At 47.5% G+C, this 23,764-nt stretch overlaps 1 protein-coding gene across 2 annotated transcripts in view; it reads right to left on the reverse strand.

Moving 5' to 3' along the window:
• Nucleotides 1-22,281, reverse strand: part of tpm4a (tropomyosin 4a) — a 39,246-nt gene extending 16,965 nt beyond the window's left edge. The window contains exons 1-4 of one of the 2 annotated variants that reach the window (XM_078424080.1): nucleotides 22,039-22,276; nucleotides 2,914-3,047; nucleotides 2,034-2,151; nucleotides 827-897 (exon numbers count right to left, since the gene is read on the reverse strand). In XM_078424080.1, the coding sequence (XP_078280206.1) occupies nucleotides 827-897; nucleotides 2,034-2,151; nucleotides 2,914-3,047; nucleotides 22,039-22,170 (455 nt within the window). In that variant the 5' untranslated portion in view covers nucleotides 22,171-22,276. Of the gene's footprint in view, nucleotides 1-826; nucleotides 898-2,033; nucleotides 2,152-2,913; nucleotides 3,048-22,038 lie in introns of both variants that reach the window. The other variant, XM_078424081.1, reaches the window with a different exon arrangement.
• Between the last annotated feature and the right edge of the window lie 1,483 nt (nucleotides 22,282-23,764).

The following is a 23,764-nucleotide window of genomic DNA, read 5'->3' on the forward strand; positions in this document are numbered from 1 at the left end:
TTGTCACTGGTCCAGAACAAACATTTGAGGCTTGCATCCCTTCCACCTGCCTCTGAGGCTATTTGTCTCTCTCAGTCGCCTATTAAGGTACCCATCCCCCATTGACCAATTAGTTTGAATTCCTCCACCTCTATCTGTTCATTTTCCCACACGAATATGCCCCTCCTTTTGCAATCTACCCAGGCCGACAAGGATCCCAATTTCCCCTGTGTTTGCTGTTTACTTTCCTCTGACACTCTCTGCATTGTACAATGGAATGGTAATGGCTGCAGTGCAGGGATTGCTATAGTTCCACTTTTTTTTATCTCCTCCAAAATTCCTGAAATCCTTGAGGCAGGATCTCCACCCTTCTGTTTCTGTGTCCTTGGCTCACCCGTAGATCATGACTTCCAGCTGTTTCCCCTTCCTCCTGGAAAACCTGCATCCTCTGAGGTTTCCTTTATTCTGACAGCACTCGGGACCCTCGTCAGCAGCTGCACAAATGCCCACTCCTGCCCTGCCCATTGCACCCCTGGTGCCTACTGCACCTTGTCTATCATTCCCCGATGTTCTGGGCCAGCTTGGACTCAAGACCTACATCCATCCCCAATCCAAAATAATGCACATAGAACAACTTTACTCCAGATTTACTGCCAACGAGCCTTGCCATAACTTCCATTCCAAAATTCCCTCCCATCATCATCAGCCGAGGAGCCATGGCAGCCCAGGAGTCACAAAACACTCAAGAGTCCTTGGGTGGACAGTTTTTGCAAAGGTAAGGACACAGACAAAATAAAGAAACCCAACCAATCTTGCTTTTGCACAGCCCGCCGGCCCATTGACTTACATCTCCGAGACTTCAGCACGCTCCTCAGCACGCTCCAGCTCTCCCTCCAAGATGACCAGTTTACGTGCCACCTGCAGAGAGACCGAAGTCAGTATCGCCAACATACTCGGGTAACAAGATCACAGGAAACCCCGCAGGCAGCTTCTCCTGTCAGGCAGGTGCTATCACTTACTCACTCCCACTTGTGGCAACTCAACAGCAACCCCTCACCTCTATCACCAAGGACAAGTACAGGATCACCTTTCCATATAGGTTCTCCTCCATCTCGACTTGGAAATATATCGCCATTCATAATGTTATCCAACACGTAAACAGGCCCTTCGGCCCCACTCATCCATGCTAGCCAATATGCCCATCTTCATCCCTAGGTCTCCCTGTCCTCCAGCACTGTGGGAGCACCTTCACCAGAAAGACTGGAGAGGCTCATGTAAGAGACTCACCGCCATTTTTTTGAGGGGATATTACAGATTGGTAAAGCCCACTCCTGGGGAAGTGAATGTAGGAAGTGGCACACCATGAACCAGTTGCCCTTGCTCCCCTCATGCTGGACGTCAGGGGTTTCAGATGTCTTATCAGAATTGCTTGGACATTGCATACTGTGGCCAGTGGTGGAAAGGGTGCCCATCAAACAGGCTGCTATGACCTGGACCTTATTTTATTGTTCGAGCTGTACCCCTACAGATGTGGAGAGAATACATTTTCTGAAGACCTCTGATGAAGTCCCACTGAAGAGATCCCACCCGGGACCTGGGTTTGATCCTGACCTCTGTGTGGGGTTTGCACATTCTCCCTGTGGCAGTGGTTTCTCCAGGTGCTCTGGCTTTCTTCCACATCCCAAAGAGATGTAGCTTTGTACATTCATTGGCCACTGTAAATTGCCCTTAGTGTGTCGGGTAAATGGGAAAACATAGAACTAGTGTGAACGGGTGATTGATGGTCAGTTTGGACTCGGTGGGTCGAGGGGCCAGTTTCCATGTTGTATCTTTAAACTAAACTAATGCAGAACAACACCGATATAGAATCAGAATGCAATATTCCTAAACTGGCTGATGACTGAATCGTGAGAGATTACGAGGAAGGAGACACCTCAAGCTGATTTAAGCAAGTTCAATGAAAGGCCCAATATATGGCAAATGCAGCAGTAACATGAGTAAACGTGGCCGGTAACATGGCTGGTACATTGGTATGGACATCGCCGGGTGCTCACCTCCTCGTACTTGCGGTCTGCTTCTTCAGCAATGTGCTTTGCTTCCTTCAGCTGAAGCTCCTGAAGTTCCATCCTTTCTTCATCCTTCATTGCACGGTTCTCAATCACTTTCATGCCCCTGTTGAGGAAGTACACGTCAAAGCGACAGCCAGGAATAGGAGACAAACACCAGGGTAGCGACATTTTCTAACAGAGAGGTTCAACCAGCAAATCAGCGCAAACTCAACCAGAGTCAAACGGTACTTGGTGATTGTGTTGTAAATGTATTTCAAAGGTGGTCCTGGCCAGCACTGGGATTGTGCACTGTGGACATGGGCTCAGAACATCAAATACCCTGCAGCTTACACACCAAGGTAATACACCATCAAATGTCAGCTGCCAGGGTACACACACAATGGGTGGTGGTGAACAATGTCCAATCCAAAGGAAAGAACATTGGTGGTCTCCTAAACTAATTCACATGGAGATAATTACAACCCATAGCACCAAATCAGGCCATATTGCCCCACTTGTCTGTGCACTCCATGGAAGTCATTCCACCCACTTCTCTCAGGCAGGCTCTGAAGATCACAAACGACTTGCTTCCACTCTGGTTCGGTGATTCTTCAACCTGAAACATTAACTGTTTCCCAAATGCTGCCTGACCTGCTAAGTGCTACAGGCATGAGGTCTAGTCCGCTGCCAGTCTTGTGGTCGTGACTTTCCAGTGTCCCACCCCCCTTACAGGAAGAGCTGAATAATTCAGCCGGAACATCAGGGACTGGAACCCCAGCTCCAGTGAGGTGAGTGACCTGCTGCCATATCCCCGTTTCCATGGCACTGTGGGAGATTCACCCCGTGGTGACACAAACCCCTGCACGCTAAGTGGGGCAGCTCTCACCTCTCACTCTCGTCCGCTGCTTTCTCGGCCTCCTCCAGTTTCTGCAGGGCAGTGGCCAGGCGCTCCTGGGCCCGGTCCAGCTCCTCCTCCACCAGCTGGATCCGTCGGTTGAGGGCAGCAACATCACCTTCAGCCTAAGGGGGAGGCAAAGAGACTGATTTTAGACAGGATCCCCTTCCACAGACCCCCTTGCTGCATGTGCTGCAGAATACCCACAAGGCCAACAAATGGACATCACCTGGGCTAAATGCTGGATAACCAGACTGCAGTGATTTCCCCTTTAGCACGGCAACGGTTGGGTAAATAGGCAAATAGTCAGATAAGCCAAAGATAGACACACAATGTTGGAAAAACTCAGCAGGACAGGGTGCATCTCTGGATAGAAGGAATGGGTGACGTTTCAGATCGAGACCCTTCTTCAGACTCCAACATCTTCAGCATCTGCAGTTCCTTCCTACACAGTCAGATAAGCCAAGTTTGATCTGCCATTTGATTGGTCATTCCGTTGGCTGGGGTGCAAGCTGCACCGATACTTGATAAGGTTGCAAACTCTTGGAAGAATTAATTAGGACGGAGGTTGTTGGGAGAGAGTCAGCACTGACAGCCACCTGTTAAAACTGTCCAGAGATCCCTGCTGGAATTTCACATTAAGACAGGACCTGAATCCAGGGAGAACCTTCTCAGGATGAGTGTGAACACATTGGCCATTATAGATTTTCAGAGTAATAAAGTTAAAAGACCAATCTCCATTGACAGAGAAAACTTCCTTAAATATACTCGCTGACAATTTGTGTTAATATTTACGTATTCAGACATCAACCTGACTTATAACCGCCGTTTTGGTTTCTTGGAATGCCAGCACTCTGCCCACACATGTTTCACATTACAACTGTCTATGTTAAAGAGCACAGTTGTAATACCATCCTGTCACAAGACAAGGCATGTCAGGACATACCACCGATATGACAATCCTGATTCATGTGGAAACAAATTCATGGCTCGCGTTAGGTTACTGAGTGGAACTTGTACGTGTGTAGACAACCATCCATCGACTAGCCCACTGCTACATGTAGTGCCCAGACTGAACTAGTTCCACATCTTGCCTTTGCTGCCCTTCTCAAATAACCCTCAAGTCTCCCAGGACTTCTCCTGTGGCTAAAGATAAATCAAATATCCTTGCATGGGCTTTTGCAATTTCTTCCTTAGCTTCTCAAGGTTCAAACTTGCACGTGGTCAGCCCCTGGCGATTTATTCACCTTGATGTGCTTTAAGTCCACCAATACCTCCCCTTTGGCAAGTCATACATAGTTCAGACATCACAACTCATTCCTCAATTCCTTAGTTTTCACAAAAACCGATGAGAAATATTCTTAAAAATCTGACTCATCGTCTGTGGCTCCACACAGATGGCTTTACTGATTAACAGGACCCATTCTCTCTCTAACCACCTTTCTCGCTCTGCCTGACAGTTCCAACTAATGCCTTCTTTTTGCTCTCCTCATTTCCCTCCTATACCTCTTGTGCTTGTAGAGGGATTTGGGCGATCCTGGCCGTTTAAAACTGACATATGCCTCCTCTTTGTTGATTGGAGCCTCAACATCTTTCGGCAACCAGGATCCCCTAAACCTACCAGCTTTGCCCTTCACCCCAACAAGAACATGCTATCTTTGTACTCTTGCTATTTCACCTTTGAAATCCTCCCAGATGCCATACATCCCTTTACCTGCAAAGAGTTTCATCCAATTGCAGCAAGATTTGCCTTGTGCCAATTTAGGAATTAAACTTATGGACCAGCCCTATCACTCTCAATAACTGTTTTAAAACTATGAATTATGGTCAATGATATGAACGTATGATCGCCCATCTTGTTCCCCAAGAGGTGGTCCAATGCTGGCCTCTAGTAGGACCCTTTAAACATTAAAGAAGCTTTCTTGGATACAGTTAACAATTCCACCCCATCCAAGCCCTTTCCACCATGGGTGACAGTGACAAAAGGCCGTTGACATGAAACATTAACCCCACTTCCCTCTCCACAAATGCTGCCTGATCTGCTGAGTGCTTACCACATTTTGTTCTTATTCCAAAACCAAGGTGTCTTTGAACTGGAAAGTTAACCAATGAAATATTGATCAGATAATGTTGTTATCAGAATGTCAAGAGTGCTGAATATTGGACATGGAACTGTTAAGTCACACACCACCTCCCAAACTTGCTTCACACATCAAGCGACAAATGGGAGCCTATCAGGCAGTTTTCTAACATAGGGGTCAATTAAGTCATCCCACTGCTTTCAGGGTCTCCCACAGTTCATAGTGTAGAGCGACGCCTTATTCACACATGTGCAGAACAGACTAAACAAAATCAGGTCTAGAGAATGCAGAAAAGGTACAAGTAGCAGAATGTGTTCCTAGCCATCTTCAGGCCAGAGATCAGAGACTGGGTACAAGGAACAGCTATTCAATAGGGGAAGGTGGGTGGTGATGTTCTACATGGATCTGGACAGTGTCATAGCTGCACGATTTACATTCATAATTTAGACTTCGAATCAAGAATAGAATTTCTTAATTTGTGGATGATACCAAATTGAGGGAGAGTCAGTCTCAAAGTGGGCACCAACAAACCTCAAGATATTAATAAACCTCCAGACTTGGCAGTGCACTCGACACCGATCTGAAGTAGTAAACATTAGTAGCAAGGTAGAGTAGAGAAATCAAGGAATCTTGAACAACAAATAAAGCAAAGGTGGAACCACAGGTTAGCAAGATCATAGAACAAACTAAGCTCTAGGAGTCATTTCTAGAGGTACAGAAATCAAAGGTAGGGGTAAAAACTAAACTGCTGGAGTAACAGCGGGTCAGGCAGCATCATTCGAGAGAATGTCCAGGTGACATTTCGGGTCAAGACCTTTCTTTAGACTGGAGTAGGGAAGAGTTTGGGCGGCACAGTGGCGAAACGGTAAGAGACCCGGGTTTGATCCTGACTACGGGTGTTGTCTGCTTTAAACCTCACCCACTGCCATCTCATCCCCTCTACATCCCTTTTAGGCAAACTGAAATCCAGCCCATTGGTGCAACAAAATCCTATGATGCAGCACAGGTACACATGCATCTCTAGCTTACAAGTTAATAGAAACTCATTCACTACCATCTTAAATGTGGCACCAGGGAACAAAGTCTGGCAAGGGACTGAAAGGAATGGTGACAAGAGAAAGAATGATATGTTCAGTGGCACACTCAGAATGTCTCAATATGAAGAGAAGTTAAACAACTGCACAATACTAAATTTTAGGAGCCAATTATCCATTCCCTGGTTCACTAAGGAACCATTGCCAAGGACTGATGTAGACCATCCTTCAATCACAACCCCTAAAATGTTGTTCGTGGAAACCAAAGCAGGAGCTTCTCAGATAACAAAGGAGACAGATGCAGATTTGATGCCTGTGGACTAAAAGGTGCACGAGATATCTCAATTTCTTTGGTAATTCAATTGAGAACCAGGCTGACTATGGTGCACAGATGAGGGGAAAAGGAAGGTAAAACAGATAAAGAGGATGCTGAAAAAGTGGTGAGCAGTGAAGTTTGCTGGGAGTCAATACTAAGCCCTACTTTTGTGCTAATACGTCTTTTATTTTATTTTATTTTAAGATTCGGGCAGCATGGTGGCACAGCAGTAGAATTGCTGCCTTACAGCATCAGGGACCCGGGTACGATCCCGACTATGGGTGCTGTCTGTACGGAGTTTGTACGTTCTTCCCATGACCGCATGGGGTTTTCTCTGGGAACTCACGTTTTCTCCAATATTCCAAAGAAATGCAGGTTTGAAAGTTAATTGGCTTCAGTAAAATGGTAAATTGTCCCTTGTGTGTATGATAGTGTTAGTGTGCGGGGATTGCTGGTCAGTGCAGACTCGGTGGGCAGAAGGGCCCGTTTCCGCACAATATCACTAAACTAAATTTGGACGCACAGTGGTATCACTGACAGGCTATGCCTTGTGCTGCACATTGAACTGAGTGAGCACTGCTCAAAGCAATCACAAATCCAGCACCTCCAGCTCACTCAGGGCCACAATGTCAACTGAGACCCCAGGAGCTCTGCCCATTCTGTGCTGTACACCTCTACCCCTGGGGAAGAGATTAACTAAGCAGCAAAAGTAAAGCCAGATCAAAAAGAATTCCCTCCTAAACAATGTAAATGCAGCTCTAATCAATCACTGTAGCGCCACGAGAGTTAGCAAGGTGAAAGGAGAATGAAATGTGGAAAATGTGTAGTCTCTGGTACTTTCAGAGAGAAATGGTGAAGATCTACTAAAAGGGTTTCCAATGAATGTCATGAGGTATCGAATCCTCAGAGCAGTCTGTTGAGGAAAGGAGAAGCTGGAATGAAAACAGGATGTGTGGAGTAATTGTTAAGAGATGATTATTGTACAAAAGCAGAAATCTGCTGCTTTCTGAACAGCCACAAAGTGCTGGTGTGACTCACTGACCAGGCAGCATCTCTGGAGAACACGGATAGGCAATGTTTCAGGTCAGGACCCTTTTTTTGGGATTGTCTGAGGGTCTTCACACCCGAAACATTACCTATCCACATCCTCCAGAGATGCTGCCTGACCCACTGAGGTACTCCAGCACAGCCTTTTTTTGTAAACCAGCACCTGCAGTTTCATGTGTCTGCTCATTAAACAGGGATGATTTTGTAAAAGTTATATCCACTAGGACAAAGATATTGGCCTCAAGCCTGTGGAGTAAGATATAGAGCCACAGATTCAGAGGTGAATGACAGAAAGGACTCCTTCACAAAGAGCAGGGGGAGTCTGCACGAAGTGGGTCCACATGAAGTTCACAAAACCTGTTCCCTGTTAAATGCAAGATGAGGATCAGCAAACAGCAGGAGGCCACACTCGGGGAAACACAGCTCAAACTCGGATGATAAACCAGAAGCTCACGGATCAATGGGGATCTGTTTCGAGTTGTGGCCAACCCAGCACAGGGTGTGAGCTGGCACCGTCCCAGCCACTCTCCCTCCCCCCTCCAGGCAGCTCACACAAAACAGCAAAGGGCTGTTCCAGCAGAATGCCAGCAGCAACTCCACAAAGGCAGGAAGCCAGCTCTTGTGGGAACTCCTCTCAGCTACACGGTTGAAAACCAGTCAGGAAATGACAGGCTCCTGTCCACACAAACTGTCCTTTGCTTCAAAATGGTCTCTGCCAATTAGTTGTTGTGCCCCAGAAGCAGATATTATTAGCATAATGGGATCAGTCAGTGCTCTCAGCTCAAGAACAGCAGCAATTTCCAAAAGATTAGGGATCAGCTCTGCTTCGATACCCTGCCATTTCCTTCCTCTGACAGAGCTTCACTTATTCCTTATTTGGTAATACTCAGCTCGAAGGAGGGAAACTGTGGCTCGGGGCTTTGAAAACCAGATAGAAGCCTTGCAATCTGGCACCCACATGACAGGCGGAAAGAGGAGGCCAAAAGCCCACATACCACAGATGCCAATGCTCTTACACGTTCGCAGGCTTGCTAAGTTGTAGATCCTCTGAGATCTCCCAAGTATTTCCGCTCCATCACAATCCAACATCATTCCCCCACAGTTCCTCCCCATCAAATCTATAAATAGCAGCACACTGATGAATGGGGCTGTTTTCCCAGCAAAGGCCTTTATGCTTAGCCAAGCCCCATCCAGGTCTGAATGCATCATCCTGGGTTTTTTAATGAAGTGGGGACAAAGTAAAAAGAGCAGAGCTTCTGGCAGCCATGGAAACGGCAGAGCTGCACAATGTCACGTTAGGTTTCTGTTTTACATTAAAAGAGTCTTCACATTGAGAATATTTCCCACAAGCAGTGGGTTTAGGAGATAACACTCTGCCGACCACAGCCTGACAACTTGAGAGTTTTGCCAGAACAACATTTCATGCTTCCCAAACTTGGGACCCTCAAACAACTAGCCATTTGGGATATGATGTTGGTCTATACATAGGGAGAGGTTGAGCAGGCTAGGACTCTATACCTTGGAGCGCAAGAGGATGAGAGATGATTTTATAGAGGTGTACGAAATCACAAGAGGAATAGATCGGGTGGATGTGCAGCATCTCTTGCCCAGAATAGGAGAATCGAGAACCAGAGGACATAGGTTTAAGGTGAGGGAGGAAAAAATTAAATAGGAACCCAAGGGATAACCTTTTTCACACAAAGGGTGGCAGGTATATGGAATGAGCTGCCGGTGAAGGTAGTATAAGACAATAACTGCAGATGCTGGTACAAATCGAAGGTATTTATTCACAAAATGCTGGAGTAACTCAGCAGGTCAGGCAGCATCTCAGGAGAGAAGGAATGGGTGACGTTTCGGGTCGAGACCCTTCTTCAGACTGATGAAGGTAGTTGAGGCAGGTACATGGATAGGACAGGTTTAGATGGATGAGCCAAACACAGGCAGCTGGAACTAGTGTAGATGGGACATATTGACCAGTGCTGGCAAGTTGGGCCGAAGGGCCTGCCTCCACACCGTAGGACTCCATGTCCATGATGGAAATTTACCTTTGATGGTTTTTGTCAAGGGGGGGAGGTTTCAGGAAAACTGCCTCCTACTCCAGTGGGTCCGACGATGAAAATATTGACTGCCAGGGCTTAAACCCCAAGCAAGTCACAAAAGAGATCTGGGCAGAGGGAATCAGAGTAATGAAGTTCTGCATGTGCTGAATCAACACAGCAGGAAATGTTGAGCAGTATCACCATTACATCAGTCTCCGCTCTCAAGATCAAACATTAGAATTACTGGCTTGAAAGGTAACAAACCACTCATTAAATTTTCACCAGCACTGGACTGAGTTGAATGATTAACTTCCCTCGCACTTTGGCAACAAATGATTCACCCTTCTTCCATCCCCACAGATTCATCTGCCAATTTGCCATTCCTCGCCTGAATCCACCTATCACTTAAGATAGGCACAAAATGCTGGCATAACAGCGGGATAGGCAGAATCTCTGGAGAAGAAATGGGTAACATTTCAGGTCAAGATCCTTCTTCAGACGGAAAGTCACGGGAAAGGGAAACGAGAGATATAGACAATGATGTGGAGAGATATAGAACAATGAATGATACGCAAAAAATAAATGATGAGAAAGGACAGGCCACTTTTAGCTGTTTGTTGGGCGAGAGTGGGGTGTGACTTGGGTGGGGGAGGGATGGAGAGAGAAGGAATGCAGGGGTGGGTTAGTTGAAGTTGGAGAAATCAATATTCATACCACTTGCCTGACCTTGATCCATACCTCTTTCTACCAGCTATCTCTGCTCTACTCCAATCTTAAAGGGGCCCAACCTGAAACATGACTCTCCATTTCGCTTCACAGATGCCAACCAAGATGCTGTATTTTGGTCATGATTCCAGCAACATCAGTCTCATGTCTCTCTATCAAACCTGTTTGTTTCTGCCAGGAAGGCTTAGTATTTCCTGCTTCTACTCCTCGGCATTGGGAAATAAAGCAAGGATAATCGATCGAAATACCCGTTCATGGACATTTCAGGAAGCCCTCAACCACATGTGGAATAAGGGATTGGAAACCTTGGTCAAAGTCTACAAAGCAGGAGACTGACCTTTCATGTGTGGAGGATCAAACAGCCAAGATAAATGAATGGAGTTGAAGCAAAGACTGTCCATAGTGTGACCCTCCACCCAACTGGCTCAGTAACTTCCTCTGCAGATGTCTCATGGTGTAGGAGCATGTTAAAAAACTGTGGTAACAAGGAACTGCAGACACTGGTTTACAAAAGACAAAGTGCTGGAGTAACTCAGCAGGTCAGGAAGCATTTCTGGAGAACATACACAGGTGACATCTTGGGTCAGGACCCTTCAGAGGGTGGAGGGTGGGGAAAGAAGAAAGCTGTGAGAGACGAGTAGGTCAAAGCCTACAGGTGGATACAGGTGAGGGGGGGGGTGATAGGCATACGGTTGGACAAAAGTTACAGATGAAAAGACAGAAGGTCTGAGACAAAAGGTTTGAAGAGTTGCGAATTGTGAAGCTAGAGGAAGGAATGGAGGTGGTGGGGGAGGGGAGAAAAAGATCCGAGTCCAGGTGGGACACAGGGAAAGTGGTGTTTAGTAGTTACTTACAATGGGAGAATTCAATGAAAACAGTGCTTCTGTTAATATTTGATTCAAGCCAATTGCTCTCTCACAGGCAGCACAAGCCAAGGACAAACCCCATTGCCCTTCTGAGACCAAGGCCACTGTCACTGCTGCAACAGTCATGGGAGTGCACAGCCCAGCTGCTGCACCAGATAGGATACTGGGCCGTTCCAATTTCTGACTCCCGATCGCTCAGTCAGTGAAGTATTTGATCTTTTAACGGTTCTGAGCACATCCCTGTTCAGGCGCAGTTACTGGTAGCTCAGTGGTGTAGTGAATGTAGTGCCACTGCCTCCAACAACCCCATTGTCCTCCAGAGCTTGTATGGTCTCTGCATGAGTTTCCTCCAGTTTCATAGAAACATAGAAAATAGGTGCAGGAGTAGGCCATTCGGCCCTTCGAGCCTGCACCGCCATTCAATATGATCATGGCTGATCATCCAGCTCAGTAGCCTGTACCTGCCTTCTCTCCATACCCCCTGATCCCTTTAGCAAAAAGGGCCACATCTAACTCCCTCTTAAATATAGCCAATGAACTGGCCTCAATTACCTTCTGTGGCAGAGAATTCCACAGACTCACCACTCTCTGTGTGAAGAAATGTTTTCTCATCTCGGTCCTAAAAGACTTCCCCCTTATCCTTAAGCTGTGACCCCTGGTTCTGGACTCCCCCAACATCGGGAACAATCTTCCACATCTAGCCTCTCCAACCCCTTAAGAATTGTATATGTTTCTATAAGATCCCCCCTCAGTCTTCTAAATTCCAGCGAGTACAAGCCCAGTCTATCCAGTCTTTCCTCATATGCAAGTCCCGCCATCCCAGGGATTAATCTGGTGAACCTTCTCTGTACTCCCTCTAAGGCAAGAACGTCTTTCCTCAGGTTAGGAGACCAAAACTGCACACAATACTCCAGGTGCGGTCTCACCAAGGCCCTGTACAACTGCAGCAGAACCTCCCTGCTCCTAAACTCAAATCCTCTTGCTATGAATGCCAACATACCATTCGCTTTCTTCACTGCCTGCTGCACCTACATGCTTGCTTTCAATGACTGGTGCACCATGACACCCAGGTCACGTTGCATCTCCCCTTCTCCCAATCGGTCACCATTCAGGTAATACTCTGCTTTCCTGTTCTTGCCGCCAAAGTGGATAACTTCACATTTATCCACATTATATTGCATCTGCCATGCATTTGCCCACTCGCCTAATCTATCCAAGTCACTCTGCAGCCTCCTAGCATCCTCCTCGCAGCTAACACTGCCACCCAGCTTCGTGTTATCCGCAAACTTAGAGATGTTGCATTCAATTCCCTCGTCCAAATCATTAATATACACTGTAAATAACTGGGGTCCCAGCACTGAGCCTTGCTGTGTGGTGACCCCACTAGTCACTGCCTGCCATTCCGAAAAGGACCCGTTTATTCCTACTCTTTGCTTCCTGTCCGCCAACCAATTTTCTATCCACCTCAAAACTGAACCCTCAATACCGTGTGCTTTAAGTTTGTACACCAATCTCCTATGTGGGACCTTGTCGAAGGCCTTCTGAAAGTCCAGATATAACACATCGACTGGTTCTCCCTTATCCACTCTACTAGTTACATCCTCGAAAAATTCTATAAGATTCGTCAGACATGATTTGCCTTTGGTAAATCCATGCTGACTTTGTCCGATGATTTCACCACTTTCCAAATGTGATGCTATCACATCTTTAATAACTGACTCTAGCATTTTTCCCACTACCGATGTTAGGCTAACTGGTCTATAATTCCCCGTTTTCTCTCTCCCTCCCTTTTTAAAAAGTGGGGTTACATTAGCTACCCTCCAGTCCTCAGGAACTACTCCAGAATCTAAAGAGTTTTGAAAAATTATCACTAATGCATCCACTATTTCTGAGGCTACTTCCTTAAGCACTCTGGGATGCAGCCTATCTGGCCCTGGGGATTTATCTGCCTTTAATCCATTTAATTTACCTAACACCACTTCCCGACTAACCTGGATTTCCCTCAGTTCCTCCATCTCATTAGACCACCGGTCCCCCGCTATTTCCGGCAGACGGTTTATGTCTTCCTTAGTGAAGACAGAACCAAAGTATTTGTTCAATTGGTCTGCCATCTCCTTGTTCCCTATGATCAATTCACCTGTTTCCGACTGCAAGGGACCTAGATTTGCCTTAACTAATCTTTTTCTCTTGACATATCTATAAAAGCTTTTGCAGTCTGTTTTTATGTTCCTTGCCAGTTTTCCCCTCATAATCTATTTTCCCTTTCCTAATTAAGCCCTTTGTCCTCCTCTGCTGGACTCTGAATTTCTCCCAGTCCTCTGGTATGCTACTTTTTCAGGCTAATCTGTATGCTTCATCTTTTAGACAATAGACAATAGAGAATAGGTGCAGGAGTAGGCCATTCAGCCCTTCGAGCCAGCACCGCCATTCAATGCGATCATGGCTGATCACTCTCAATCAGTACCCCGTTCCTGCCTTCTCCCCATACCCCCTCACTCCGCTATCCTTAAGAGCTCTATCCAGCTCTCTCTTGAAAGCATCCAACGAACTGGCCTCCACTGCCTTCTGAGGCAGAGAATTCCACACCTTCACCACCCTCTGACTGAAAAAGTTCTTCCTCATCTCCGTTCTAAATGGCCTACCCCTTATTCTTAAACTGTGGCCCCTTGTTCTGGACTCCCCCAACATTGGGAACATGTTATCTGCCTCTAATGTGTCCAATCCCCTAATTATCTTATATGTTTCAATAAGATCCCCCCTCATCCTTCTAAATTCCAGTGTATACAAGCCCAATCGCTCCAGCCTTTCAACAGTATTTTGTTTTAATACTATCCTTGATTTCTCTTGTTAGCCACGGATGCACTACCTTTCCTGGTTTGTTCTTTTGCCAAACTGGGATGAACACTTGTTGTAGTTCATCCATGCGACCCTTAAATGCCTTCCATTGCATGTCCACCGTCAACCCTTTCAGCATCAATCGCCAGTCTATCTTGGACAATTCATGCCTCATACCCTCAAAGTTACCTTTCTGTAAGTTCAGAACACTTGTTTCTGTATCGACTTTGTCACTCTCCATCCTAATGAAGAACTCTACCATATTATGATCACTCTTGCCCAAGGGGCCTCGCACAACAAGACTGCTAACTAACCCTTCCTCATTACTCAATACCCAGTCTAGAATGGCCTGTTCTCTCGTTGGTTCCACGACATGTTGGTTTAGAAAACCATCTCTCAAACATTCCAAGAAATCCTCTTCCTCAGCACCCCTGCCAGTTTGGTTCACCCAATCTATATGTAGATTGAAGTCACCCATTATAACTGCTGCACCTTTAGTGCATGCATTTCTAATTTCCTGCTTGATGCCATCCCCAACCTCACTACTGCTGTTAGGTGGCCTGTACACAACTCCCACTAGCGTTTTCTGCCCCTTAGTGTTTTGTAGCTCTACCCATATCGATTCCACTTCCTCCAAGCTAATGTCCTTCCTTTCCACTGCTTTAATCTCCTCTCTAACCAGTAACGCTACCCCACCTCCTTTTCCTTTCTGTCTATCCCGCCTGAATATAGAATATCCCTGGATGTTGAGCTCCCAGCCTTGGTCACCCTGGAGCCATGTCTCCGTAATCCCAACTATATCATAATCATTAATAACTATCTCCACATTTAATTCATCCACCTTATTACGTATACTCCTTGCATTGAGACACAAAGCCTTCAGGCTTGTTTTTACAACTCTCTTACCCCTTATACAATTATGTTGAAAAGTGGCCCTTTTTGATTTTTGCCCTGGATTTGTCTGCCTACCACTTTTACTTTTCACCTTGCTACCTGTTGCTTCTACCCTCATTTTACACCCCTCTGTCTCTCTGCTCCTGCTCCCATCCCCCTGCCACATTAGTTTAAATCCTCCCCGATGGACATTGGTTCCATTCCAGCTCAGGTGCAGACCGTCCTGTTTGTACTGGTCCCACCTCTCCCAGAACTGGTTCCAATGTCCTAAAAATTTGAATCCCTCCCCCTTGCACCATTTTTCAAGCCACGTATTCATCTGAAATATCCTCCTATTCCTACTCTGACTAGCACGTGGCACTGGTAGTAATCCAGAGATTATTACCTTTGAGGTCCTACTTTTTAGTTTATCTCCTAGCTCTCTAAATTCACCTTGTAGGACCTCATCCCGTTTTTTACCTAAATCGTTGGTGCCAACGTGCACCACGACAACTGGCTGCTCACCCTCCTCACACATGCGAGGGGTAACAGGTTAACTGGCCACTGTAAATGACTCTTACTGATGATGACCAGTAGAAGATGGGGGGAGTTATTGGCAACATGTGAGAGGGCAGGTTACAAGTAAAATTAGTGGGGAATGGGATTGCTCCATGAGCTGGCATCCTCGCGAAATGAATCATGGAAACATCTGGACACCGACAATGCAAGGGTAATGTCTTACTCATAGGCAACTCACTATGACACTGATCTGCATCAGGTAATGGGTGTCTCACTCCCAGGGGACAAAGCCCACACTGTCCCTGGCTCACATCTGGAGCTCACAGGGCAGCCAATGATTGCAACTTACTGCCAAAAAACAGCTGGCTGTAGGCTCTGCTCTGACAGAATAAGTGAACAGCCGACCATGAGAACTGACTGAGGAGCACCCAGCTCGACAAAGAAACAGCAATGTCGCAACTCGTCACCAGCACACACCGAGAGGTGTCAAGATCACCACAAGCCACAGGCAGATCGCACAACTGTATCAATCCCTCGTGACTTGACGTCCCCCTAGGGAACAGGTACTGGTCAGGACTGAGAATCAAACCCCATCACCTGCGCAAGGCAGAAGCTGCTGGAGGAGTTGCTGCCAACAAGTACCTGAAAGACCACTTTGGTCACCATCAGCAGGCACCCTAAATGACCACTTCGATCACTGCCAAGTACGCTGAAGAGGGAGTTAGATGTGGCCCTTTTTGCTAAAGGGATCAAGGGGTATGGAGAGAAGGCAGGTACAGGCTACTGAGCTGAATGATCAGCCATGATCATATTGAATGGCGGTGCAGGCTCGAAGGGCCGAATGGCCTACTCCTGCACCTATTTTCTATGTTTCTATGTTTCTAAGACAAGACACAAACTGCTGGAGTAACTCAGTTGGTCAGGCAGCATTTCTGGAGAAAATGGATAGGTAACATTTCAGGTCAGGACCCTTCTTCAGGATTGGTCTGAAGAAGGGCCCCGACCCGAATCATCCCCTATCATTCTGAAGAACTGTCCCAACCCGAAACGTCACCTATCCATTTTCTCTAGAGATGCGGCCTAATCCACTGAGTTACTCCCAACACTTTGTGTCTGTCTTTGGTATAAAGCAGCATTTGCCGTTCCCTTTTTTACATTATACCCCGAACAACCACTTTGGTCACTATCGACAAGTGACAAACCTGGTTGGCACAGCGGGCCTGATGTCTGTTTCAGCCCATGGATGTGGGCACTAAGCATCAGCTCATGCAGGACCAATGGGTTAGCGTTTCCATTAGGTGAGCAACAGCACCAGTCCTCAGGACAGAGAGGCCTGACCAGCAGCTTCACGGTGAGCTCGTGTTTGCCACTGTTTCACAAGTCTGCCAGGTGTCTGGTCAATGCACACGAGGAGAAAAGGCAGTGTGTGGTCACACAAGACAAGCTGTCTGGTCACTGCACACAAGACAGGCTGACAACCCCTGTTTTCGAGTACCTGAAGGCAGGGGTAGAGGAAGGAAATCTCTATCAGTGCCAGCAGTTCCCAGTGAGACTAGCGAGCCAATTACTCCAAATGGCCGGTGTTACTGAGGGTTCTCACTGCAGGGTGCACCTTCATTCAAATTCCAGTGGGTGCAAAAGACCATATGCTCAACGGCTTGGCCATGATTGCCATTATGTCGACGCAAAATGTTGCAGTAACTCAGTGGGACAGGCAGCATCTCTGGAGGGAAGATTGCCATTTGTGGGTACAGGCAGTCGAGGGTTCTGCCCGAGTTGACTGCCTGTCTTTCTTTCTGTCCCATGCGTATCCCTAGAAAGGGAGCACCTAGTGTCCACGGGGACTCTGGAGGCCTTCCGTGAACGCGAGGGGGGGGGGGGGGGGGGCACCGTAGAGGGTTGAGAGCGTCTTGGATATGAATGATAATGTTGTCATTTGATGATTGATTGATGGATGTTTGCAAACAGCCGGGCAGTTTTGCAGCATATTGTAACTGTGATTATGTAATAGTTCCTTGTTAAGGAAAAAAGATGCACACAAGGAGAGCTGACAGCGTCTGGTCACACTGTTGGGCAGCACAATGGTGCAGCGGTAGTGTTGCTTCCTCACAGCACCAGAGACCTCGGTTCGATCCTGACGATGGGTGCTGTATGTACAGAGTTTGTTTGTTCTCCTTGTGACTGCGTGGGTTTTCTCGGGTGCTCCAGTTTCCTCCCACACTCCAAAGACGTACAGGTTTGCAGATTAATTCGTTTCAGTAATTTGGTAATTGCAAAAGAAAATATTTCCATTGTGTGTGGGATAGTGCTAATGTACGGGGTGATCGCTGATCGGTGTGGACTCGGTGGGCCGAAGGGCCTGTTTTTGCACTGTATCTCTAAACACACTGTGCACAAGGAGAGCTGACAGCCTCTGGTCACACTGTGCACAAGGGGCACTGACAGTCTGGTCACACTGCAGAGACTAGTTACATTGCACACAAAGCAGGCTGACATCAGCCCTTCCCCCAATAGCCCTTCCCCCCAGCAGCCTCCAAGCTAACTGAAGTTAAAACACTACGTATAGATAAGCAACAGGATGCCTGCTCAAACCTCTTCCTCATCCAGAACATGCTGGAAAACCTCAACAGCTGGCGAATTACTCATTCCTGCTGCCTCCTGATGCAATAGATTTATCAAACAATGCAGCTTCCTCACTGCGGTTCAGCAATTATTTTCATTTCATTCCGGGGTGTGCGAGGGGTGCTGGCAGGGTTTCCACATGTTCAAGCTCTCTGTTATCACAGGATACTCCCATCCCCACACTCTTCAACCTCAGGCGCTGGGCTGGGCAGGAAGTGTTATTGTTTAAGGCAGGAAAAACTCCAAATGGGCGTGGAAGCTTGGGAGAGCAGACAAACTCCATCTGAACCACAATGGGAAAAGCTGCCACTACTACTCGTTGGACCATAGGCAGCTCTCGTCACTTGCTTCTACTGGTTCTGCCGCATTCCAGCAGCTGTTAAATCATGGTCCTCAGGTCCCAGAACAAAGAACTGATAGTTGGGCACACCAAGTAACCAGACAGCAGCTGGAATTGGTCCTAGACTGGAATTCAGAGGGCCAGGTAAACAAAAGTGTGCTCAAACACTACCAGGGCATCCATGCATTGAGTGCTCTAGAGGTGTGCTGCCTTGTCAGTTAATTGGATTCTGTAAAATTGCCCCGAGCGTGTAGAACTAGCATACAGGTGATTGCCGGTTGATGGGCCAAAGGGCCTGTTCCCACAATGTATCTCTAAACTAAACACAAAAAGAAACTAGGGACACCTTAGCAAGACAGTCCAGTGTCCAGTGACTTCACAGAATCATACAGAGTGAACTGCATTAGTTGGAGATTGGCTTTTCACATGATGGGGATCTCCAGAGCAAATTGAGCTGGACCACCCACTCACCATTTCTGGCACTCACATTCTTGGTCCCACTACTGTTGAGGACGGGGGGGGGGGGGGGGGGGGGGGGGGGGATCCTGGAGCCCCCTCCCTACATGAGCTGTTTGATTGTCCACTGGCCAGATGTGGCAGGACTGCAGAGTTTCCAACAGACCCGCAGGTTGATCCCCTGGGCTTCAATGGTAATAGCATTAAAGGCCCCACCCAGCAATCCTTGCTACTGTTTCTGCAACATGGAGGATGCTGACTCATCAGTTGAGGATCGATAGTGGGCAGTCATCAGAAAATAATTGCCTTGATCTTGCCTGAAAACTATTTCAGCGCTAATTTTATTGAAATACTGAATTTACATGGAGTCTCAAGCTCAGGAAGTGAGATGAAATAATAAACGTCTGTGCTAATCACAATAGGGAATAAAAGTTTGACATTGATAGAAAAAAACAATGCAATGGAATAGGCTTCTATGAAGCACTGCATTGTCACACGTTGGAACTTCTGTACAGTGGATCCCACACTGAAATACAGTGGGAATCGTGACTGGAGAAAGCTCTATCAAACTGGGCAGATACAAGGGGAGATAGCCATCAATTACATCATTCCACCTGCTTTGGCATGAATTCATGTTCACACCACAGGGGCAGAGTTCAACACTCCCCTCCCATACACTGCATCACTTTGCACGGCCTGTCTTGGGCCATCCAAACCCCAGCACAATGTCCAGAGCAGTGAAAAAACATGAATACTTGTTTTTCGCCATCTTAGGATGAACATAGCACCAAAGATCCTGAGTTTTACTTCCAGCCACATATGCGCAGCAAGATCCTATGATTATTGAGAAATACTGGGCTGTGCTGCCTTATTCTGCTTTGGAAACTGACGTAGAATATTCATTCCACACCCGACTGAGGCGCCACCAAAGTTTAAAATTCCACCAGATTGAGAGTTGCCCTCCTTACTGCATTTATTTATGGTACTTGAAACAAAAATGGCCAGAGCCTGAAGACTGGGGATAGATGGTCAGATGTTGGCCTCTCTGAAGTGGAAATATTCCTTCACAAAAATACTTAAATTGTCATCAATTTGCAACTATTAAGCATCCCTCATCCAACCCCATGTGCTCATTTCCAGGGTCAGTCTACATTAGTTCCCACTCCCCCAGTTCAAAGTCAATACCCCCAACTTGGCTCAACCCGCTCCATTCTGCAGTGCTACTGAACAGATGCAAAGGATATCACACCAGTCGCACCATCTTCCCCTTAACCAACTGCCCCAACGCCCGAGCCCTTGGTTGCGAGTCCAAACTTCCACTTGTTGAGATGGGCAATTCTCCCAAAATGACTTCCCCACACACTTCAAGAACCTTGCAGCCTAGGATTCCAGACCCAACTGTGCCAGGATCTTGGACGGAGGGTCATTTGAGTGAGCCAGGACAGGGCTGGCTCCAAACCACCAGGAAGGATTGCAGACAGAAAAACCACATCCCTGCTTTGCCACCTCGCACGGTTATTAAAAATTGAGGTTATTTTTTCCAAGTGCAATGAGCAACAGTGTTCAGCCAGCATAGTCAGGAACATTGAACATTGAACATTCTCATCGCAAAATTGTTGGGGTTCCAGTCTAAGTGTTGACAAACCCCAGCAAACTCAGGTCAAATTTTTCCATAAAGGTTTCCCACTGGGTCTGTACCCAGCAATTCCTTCTGGCCAGCTGGTCTACCCTACTGCTTGTGGTCCAGTCTCATCACACTGTTTCACCAACTCCTATCTGAATTATATTGATCAAACTGTGCTCAGATTAATCCAAGATATTTGTATCAACCGCTTAAAGAGTTATACATTGTAACCACTGTGAACCATTCTCCTGATCGCCTTACATTGGTGACTCATACTTAAGACGACTGCCTTTCAGCTCCACAAGTGGAATTTTCCACTCCTTTCAAAATGTCCACGATCAGACAGCCCATCCCAGTCTTCACCCATCTGCATGAAGGAATTGCAGCAACAGACACCTAATGTTCCTGCACCCGTTATTCACCTTTGCCACTAATGTGGAAACGTAGCTCCGCCCTGCATATCACACTGGACCCATTCAAAACTCAACGTAACATACTACAAATAGGAATTGTAGAAACAAAGAACTACAGATGCTGGCTGATACACAAAACAACACAAAGTGTTGGAGTAACTCAGCGGGTCAGGCAGCATCCCTGGAGAACGTGGAAAGATGATGTTTTAGGTAGAGATCCTTCTTCAGACTGATTGCATGGGCTACTGCCTAACCTGCTGCATTGGCCAACACGTTGTATCCTTTTGTTTACAAATAGTATATCTTTGCTCCTTTAATGGCCTATTTGGCGATACCACATCACCACATTCACACTCTGCTCCAAGCAGCGGATTCTTGTGGTATTCACCACAAAGTGAATTACCTCACATTCACTCATCTGAAAATTGATCCTTTGATAACAGGCCTCTTTCAAAAGTGGATTATCTTGCTGTTTTGCAAATTGTTCCTTTGTTATAATCCCCAGGTTGTGCAGGTCACAAATTTTGACATTGTACTTCCAACTCAAATGAAAGCTCACAATGCAAGTGGTTTCCAGGCGATTACTCCCACTAACCTGGAACAGTCTGACACCTTACCCATCTCAACTTTGTTTGAAAGTTTGCTATCCATCCATTCCCTCTGCAACTTTATTTCATCTCCAACTTTATTTCATTCTTTTCATTTCAGCAGTTCATCAAAGCACTCGCTCCCTTCCCCATCGTGCCCCTCCGGGGAGAGGGGAGTTTTATATCCTTGCCCCCACATCACACATCCCAGGGATAATCCCCCCTCCCCAAGGGGCAGACGCTCCCTGACCCCCCCCCCCCTCCACCCTAACAGGAACGTTCCCATCCCGCCCTTCCAGGGAAGGGAAGCCTCCTCCCCTTCCCCCAACCCATCCCACCTGGGAGGGAGAGGGGAGCCACCCCCTACCCCCACTCCATCTCTCCGGGGGGCAGAGGGAAGATCTTTTGTCCCCTGTCCCCATCCCAGGGAGAGGTCTCACTCTCTGCTCCCATTTTGCCTCCAGACAAGGAAAAAAAAGTCTCGCTCCCTGCCCCCATTCCTCTCCCTCCCTCGGGAGAAGAGCCTCGCTTCCTATCCATTCCCTCCGTCGATTGCAGGGTAGGGAGAGTCTAGGGCCACATTTTCTGTAGGACCCCCCCCCCCTCGTCCAGCACTAGGACCCTGGGGGGGCCTCTGCCGGCCACCGCCCTGGTCCGTGAGCTTGGAAGCATCGCTGGCGCCGGCGCCGCGCCCTCCCCGGGTCCCCCCGCCCGCCCGCCGTCTCCGCTCTCACTAACTTGCTCCCGCAGCTGGCGCTCCGTGTCCAACTCCCGCTGCAGCCCCTCGGCCCGGCCCTCCGCCTCGTCCGCCTGCTGCTGCAGGGTCTGGATCTTCCTCCGCACCGAGTCCAGCGAGGTAGCTCCGGCCATGGTACAAGTTTGTGCGGCCCGGCGACTGTGCGGGGAGATGCAGCGGGGCGAAGGTGGGCGGGAGGGTGACCGCGCTGTCCCGGGATACGTGCACCAATCAGCGGGCAAGGGCGGCCCCCTGGACCCCTCTTCCCCCCTCCCCCCTGCCCGCTGACGTCAGCAGGGGGGGGGTCCCATCCTGGAATATGGAACTTTTCGCCTTATTTGGGAATGAGTGGTGTAAAAGAGGGGGCAGAGTCCTCCCCTTCCCCGGCTAAAGGTGAGGCAGGATCCGCCCAGCCTGCACATCTGGCCCAGGGAGCGCCTTGCACAACTGGCCCAGGGAGCGCCTTGCACAACTGGCCCAGGGAGCGCCTTGCACAACTGGCCCAAGCTCAGACCGAGAGGAAATCAACCGCGGAAAAACTCATTACCCCGCGTATTTCAGCCTCTCTCGCCTCAATTCTGGAATGGAAAGAAAATTCCTCTCTATTCTCCCGTTTACATACAGCCTGCATACATGGATGACTGTCTGTAAGGGAATAAATTGCCGAAAGGCCCCACAAAACAGTAATTTAAAAAGAACCATCTATCCCCGTCGTGATCATGGACCAAAAAAAAAAAAAAAAATGCTGGAAATCTGAAATAAAACGGAAAGTGCTGGGAACACTTATCATTTTCAACACTCAGGAACAGGTCAGGCTTCATCTGTGGAGAAAGAAACAAAGTAATCTTTCATCAAAAATGTAGGGAAGTACATTTTGCTGGTTTACAGAAAAAGACACAAAATACTGGAATAGTTCAGCCGGCCAGGCAGCATCTCTTGAGAACATGATGGATGGGTGAAGTTTCCAGTCGGAACCCTTCAGCCTGATATTGGGGAGAAAGCTGGAAGGGAAGTGGGGCCTGGCAAGTGATAGGTGGATACGTGTGAAGGATGTCTAACCTGAACGCCCAAGTACTGATAAAAGTCGCCTAAGACCAGTGAGTCGGTCAGATAATGTGTGGAGAAGATTTCAGCCGTGGCATGCTTAACCACTGTTCTGCATTTGGTTGATTGTATCCCCTTCCCTAGGCAATTAAACCAGTTACTCTGCCTGACCTGACCCTACTTGTAAGGCATTCAGTATAACGTATCCCACCTGCTCCCCTGTAACTGCAAGGCGATTGAGTTAATACTGCAGTATTATCATGAGTTAGAGCCTGAACAGGTCACTTTCAATGCAGTGATCTGTCATGGGAGTCATGAAATTACCAAGTACCTGGAACTTGTGCTGGTTGGCTTGAACTCCCTCATTGCAACCCTGTTTTTCTACAGAACCATACAACTTGGCATTGTGTTTGGCATGGACATGCATGTTCCTGCACTGTGTCCTATGTTCTTCAAGAAGTCTTGAGAAACACCTGTTCACTCTAGCAGCGAACACCTAGCTGGATGAGGTGCAGATGAGATACTGTCAAACCTTGGGAAGGTCAGAGCTTCCGGCTTCACATCATAAACACCACCAGCTCTCACCTGTCTTTGCCTATCTCTGCACTGCTGCTCTGAAACCCGCATCAAAGTTTTTTTGCAACTTTCAAGTTGAACTATCCAAAGTTGCATTTTCTAGATTTC

The sequence above is a fragment of the Rhinoraja longicauda genome, chromosome 28 (assembly GCF_053455715.1).
Source record: "Rhinoraja longicauda isolate Sanriku21f chromosome 28, sRhiLon1.1, whole genome shotgun sequence".
Taxonomy (NCBI): Eukaryota; Metazoa; Chordata; class Chondrichthyes; order Rajiformes; family Arhynchobatidae; genus Rhinoraja; species Rhinoraja longicauda.